We start from the raw sequence: 5,612 nt of genomic DNA, 5'->3' as shown, positions 1-5,612 counted from the left end.
TAGGTATATTAGGAAACTGAGACTGTGAATGTTGGGTAAATGAGGTAGGATTATAACATAAGCACCATGAGGAGCAATAATTGGGAACTATTAGTAGAGTCATTTTGACTTTGTTTTGAGACCATAAGATCTTCATGAAAATTGGTGAAAGAGCATGTTGTTTTCTAGTCTAATTTCATGCTTATGAAGTAAAAATTGAGCTCCTATAATTTTGTTTGGCTACTGTTGAAACTAAATTAGCAACTACTGCATCATATTCAGGCCCAAGGCCATCTAAGATGACAACAAAAGTTCCTCATCAGTTATGTTAACACCACTAGAGTTATTCATCCCCTAATTCTTTCATCCTCAACACTACTCATTAATAGAAAACATCTTTCTTAGTAGTTTGCAGTAAATTTTTTAGATGTAGAGTCTGGCCTTAGAGCAAATTGAAAATGAAGTTCAAGAGTATTCCAAATCTCATAGGCAATACACATTTAGCTACATGACAAAACATTGTTTCAAAAATTGTAGAATAAAGCCAGTTACCAGAAATTGATCATTTTCTTCAGGCAAAATAGCTTGGATTCGACTTTTTCACAATTTGTTCAAGATCGTCTGATTCTCAAGCACAAACATCGTGGACACATCCTTTCTCTTGTTACAAATACTTTGATTCCATCGATGTCAAGGCTGGTAGAATTTGCGACCTCCAAAGCGAATAATTTCTCTCCAGCAATTTATAGAAATGGTGGCAAGGTAGGTGGATTCTTGGAATTGTACAATTCGTACTCTCAATATTCATTTCTCTGATTTTGAGTCAGGATTTGTTGAATCAAAGCTAGGATACCATAGACATTGGTCTAGGGCTCTGATACCATGAAGATTTTAGGAAAAGCAAAAGAAAAATAAGAGAATGAAGAACAAGGAATTCTAGAATTTGGAATTATTCTTACTAACTGAATTACAGAAAACAGGCGGCAAGTTTAATACACACCCTTACTTACAAAACGCAACGTTTCAACTAATAGTTGCTTTACACAAAATTACACTAAGGACATATTAGTTTGTAATCTTCACAACTACACCCATCTACATTCAAAACATATAAAACTGAAAGGTGATCAGATCAAACTCTTGTTACTCAACACTAGGGTACTTCCCAGTATTGATCACATTCCTCCAAATAAAATAGAAATATTTGGTATCATACAATGTGAGATAATACTATTGACAAATGACAAAATCACATAATATAAACAATTTATTGATGCTAACTAGTAATCTGAGTTCTAATTCCTCTGTAATCTACATGTCGAAGATTAAGAAAATTAACTTGGGTGGTCAAGTGTGTTGATAGGGACTCTGGGTGTATTACTAAGAGTTTTTAATTCGAGTCTCTCCTCGGTTGCTAATGGGTGTAGCTACTGGAGCTCTTATCTGTCAATAGTTCTAGGGTTTTGGGGGATTAGATGGGTGCGCGAAAGTTGGCCCGAACACCCTCGATTACAAAAAAAATGATGACTTAGAGGAGAGAGGTGTATATAAATACTTTTTTTTTTCAAAAAGAAAATTAATTAGTATTTTCAAAATAATTTTTCCGTTTCAAAAAAAGTAAATTAATATCTTTCAAAATACTTTTTTTGTTTCAAAAAAGAAAAATAAATTAGTATCTTTCAATTACAAAACAACAAATGGGTGATATATCAAAAGAAGTTTCTATTTCTTAAAAAAAGTTAAAAAAATGAAGGGAAACATATTTATAATTAAATTTTACAAAATACGATGTAATATTTGATTGTTACATTATATGATCACTGTACATATACATACAATGTTGCCACTATCAAATAGATATTACAAGTGAAAATGGCTAAATGCAAGACACAGACCTCAAGTTTTGAGAGATGATGGTGACTTCAAGTCAAATCCTCACGAAATATAATTTATTTAGTTTCTTTAAAGTTTGATGAATTTTATCATTTTAAAAGGACGCTGACTATCACCAGCTTCGTCACCTCATTATCTTCTTGTTCAGCTTCGGTTGTTGAGATGGATTCACTAAAAAATAGTACAGATATTTTTCATCTCATAAGATAATGTAAAATTGTATGAAGAACTGATGAATTCCAAGAACTGATGAAAATATGAAAATAATGATAATATTTGTCCTACTGATTGGCCGTATATAGTTCAGCATGAAAGGCATATCCTCGAGGAATCCCTTGTGAAAATTTAGAATCCAGTAATGACCGCCATTTGATTGGCCAGTATATAGTTCAGCATGAAAGGCATATACTCGAGGAATCCCTTGTGAAAATTTAGAATCCAGTAATGACGCCGTGAAAAGGGCAGAATTCTTATCTCTATCTTTATCTTGGCTTGTCCACAAGTGTAGCTATCAAAGTTTAAATTTCTGGGTACACCGTTTAAAGATTTGTAGGAAGAAAAAATAATGTAGTCCACACAACTCTGTGTGGGGCTGATAGTGAGTAATAAATGAAACAGAAAAATACTGTTCTGAATTCTGATGAGCTCAAACTTGAGTCATTTGGTTTGTGGAATACTCAACATTTATCTTAAGCTTGAAGATTTGTGTAATAATGAAGCTGGTGAGCAATTGAACAGATTGAAATACTTGTTGAATAAAGAGTCTATTTAAGTAGTTATAAAATTGGTGAGGCAATAGCGGAGATTAAAAACAATCTGGGTTTGAAAGTTACAAAAGGGTTCGTAAATCTCAATATATGTTCTGCTTGAATTGAAACTGTACTAATTTGAAATCAATGAAGCCAAGTTCAAAGGTTTGTATTTGTCTCTGATGTTTTAGGATGGAAATCTTAGAAGAAGACTTCAATGTCTTGTTTCAGGTTGGGCAAATCAACAACATTGAAATGATTTTTCTTAAGTCTGATAGAAGTTTTAAGGATCCAGGGTCTGATTACAACACCTTTTTTCTATGTAAATTAACATTTAAAAGGTTGAAAAACTTAAGCAAAGTTCTTAATGCTGCAATTGTTGTTTAATTATATCATTGTAGAAGTGGCAATATGTCAGTAATTGGTGCCCAGATCAACTGTGAGTTGCTTGTTCATCTTATTATTTTTGTATCAGCAAAACATTATAATTAAATTGGATCGAAGCTCAACACAACTTAGAAAAAGAGAAAGGAAAAAGAAGATTCATACAGAAATAGAGTTGGCAAGAAACTACCTTTTATTCAACAATTCTCACCCATTCCATCGGAATCCGGACCAGAAATTGAAAAGAAAGGGAAAGAAATATCTCCAAAAACAAAACGGAAAACAGCAAAAAAAAAAAAAAAAGTAGTGTTCAGAAACAGCCTAAGTACAGTTTAAAGAAACAAACCGACCCTCATGAACGAAGGGCACATAATAATCATAAGAAAGAAATAAATTTAGACGCCTGGTGGCTTGTAGGCAATGAAACTGATGCACTGCACTTGACGCTTGTTGTCGAATCCAATGATTCGGATAAAGGCATTGGGGTATGCCTTCTTGCATTCCTGGAGCTCCTTGGCCACTTGTGCCGGATCTGTGCATCCGAACATGGGCAACTTCCACATCACCCAGTAGCGTCCATCATAGTATCCTGGAGACCTGTGGTTCTCACGGTAGACGAATCCGTGCTACAAACAATTTAAAACACACCAATTATCAGCTGATTTCTGTTGTGGAACATTGGGTCAAATACTCAATCAATAAAGTAGAAACATCTAAGGAAACGAGCCACAATATCCCGACAATTTCGGACTAATTATGACGGCTGCACTAGAAAAATATGTAAAGTTATATCACAAAAATGACCTCCAACTCGAATTCCAAGCAGGGAACCCATCCCTGGCGGAGCAGGTAAGCGATTTCCTTCAACAAAGACTCTTCAGTGAGTGGTGGAAGGTAAGAAAGGGTCTCGAACTTCTTCTTTCCAAGTGGTGGCCACACCTGAAGTCATGAAAACAAAAGCAAAATGAGCATTTTTTAACATGGGTTGTGTTTGTTTTCTGGTGAAGAAAGAGTTGAATTTTGGGTAATTAATTGAGGACCTGCATGCATTGGACTCTTCCGCCATTGTTGGAGACGGAAGTAATGTCATTGGTCTTTCTGGTAACTGGGAAAGCTGAGGTAGACTTGAGGCCATTGAAGGGGGCAACCATGGAGGCCTGAGCCGGGCTGGCGCGGTTCACGGTGGCCACGGTGGCTGAAGAGATCATTGAGGAAGCCATTTCTTCTTTCTTCTTTTGCTTAGAGTTGCAAACTTTTTGCTCTCTTAATAGAAACTCTCTGTAGCATCAGTCGCTATATATAATGATAGCATCAGGCTATCTCAAATCCTATGGACAGAAATTTCTCAACTAGATTTCGAATAAATTATGACCGTAGGATTGATTAAAAGATTACCTCGCACCATAATGTCCACATGAGGAATGAAAAATTTGAAAGTTAGCCTTATCATTAAGCTCCACAATGACACGGCCACGTGGAAGAGGGTTCATTATCTTATCTCATCCAAGTCTCCATGAATGTGTGATGATGGTTGGTTTCAATTTTTCTGCAGTCTTTTCTTTGTATCCTCTCTTTCTTGCCTAAATATCAGAGGAGAAAGTCATATACAGGACAAGTTGTGGCCAGTCCTACTTTTCTAATGGCCGCTCTGTTAATGTCTTTTATTTTTTTTACCAGTGGAGTTTTTATGGTGCAGTAACTTTAGGCATTTGGTCTTATTATCAAAGTTGAGTCTTTGTGGGGTAAGAAATAATTTTGAGGGAGATGGAGAAGAAACCCCACTACCAGAACTTTAAGGAAAATATTTGAGGAACATGGGAAAAAACCCCACTATCAGAACTCTAATAAAGTGACTCCAAATTTTCCAGAGTTTGAGGAGTTGAAAGGTTGATGGAAGTGAAGTGCATTTCTATTTCCTTCTATCTCTATAGTTGTTCCATGGCCCAGATCTTTAACAGTTCAGGATTGCTCAATTTTCCCACAAGACTTGAGTTTGCTCTTGTCATTACAGAACAACGAATTACTCTGGACCATAATTTTATTAGTCTTGTAAATTAAGCAGTGGAATAAGACGATGATCTCAAAGCATATGAATCAAGGCTAAAATTATAAAACTTCAGGGTCCAGTACAATCAGGTTAATGTTGTTTACATTATTGTACAATTAACTTTTCTTCTTGATTTTCTTAGTTGGTTGATTTTGGGAAGATATATGTGGTTGACGAAGAAAACAGTCAAAATAAGCCCCTGTTTCATTCTTCTTCTTCTCTGAGAATGTTCAATCAACAATGATGGTGAAAGCCTGCAGAAAAGAGTAATGGAGAACGGTGTGTTCTCTTTTCTCCCCTGAAGTGGAACTGAATGTCAAGACTTCCTGTAAAAAAAAAAAAAACAGGAATAAAAAAAATTCCTCTTTTCTGTATATTACTATTCATGAAAATAACCATTACAAGATATACTGGTTTTCCTGATATCTATTCACATAAAATCAGTAACTTATTTTTAAAATTTAAAATAAAACTGAAATCCTGGGCAATCAGTTTTGACTCATTCACAACAAAATCTTAATCTTGATATGTAATCTTCAAGACTCCCCGTCAAGTTGAGC

General features: G+C 35.1%; 1 protein-coding gene across 1 annotated transcript; it reads right to left on the bottom strand.

Moving 5' to 3' along the window:
* Positions 1–3,163: 3,163 nt before the first annotated feature.
* On the bottom strand, positions 3,164–4,292 carry LOC116143320 (ribulose bisphosphate carboxylase small chain, chloroplastic-like). The gene is made up of 3 exons (XM_031428780.1): positions 4,046–4,292; positions 3,810–3,944; positions 3,164–3,631 (listed from the first exon to the last, which is right to left on the bottom strand). The coding sequence occupies exons 1-3, from the start codon at positions 4,223–4,225 to the stop codon at positions 3,401–3,403; spliced, it is 546 nt and encodes a 181-aa protein (XP_031284640.1). The 5' UTR covers positions 4,226–4,292; the 3' UTR covers positions 3,164–3,400.
* Between the last annotated feature and the right edge of the window lie 1,320 nt (positions 4,293–5,612).

The sequence above is a fragment of the Pistacia vera genome, unplaced genomic scaffold, assembly GCF_008641045.1.
Source record: "Pistacia vera cultivar Batoury unplaced genomic scaffold, PisVer_v2 Contig1132, whole genome shotgun sequence".
NCBI classification, from domain to species: domain Eukaryota; kingdom Viridiplantae; phylum Streptophyta; class Magnoliopsida; order Sapindales; family Anacardiaceae; genus Pistacia; species Pistacia vera.
This window is presented reverse-complemented; position numbering and strand designations above follow the sequence as displayed.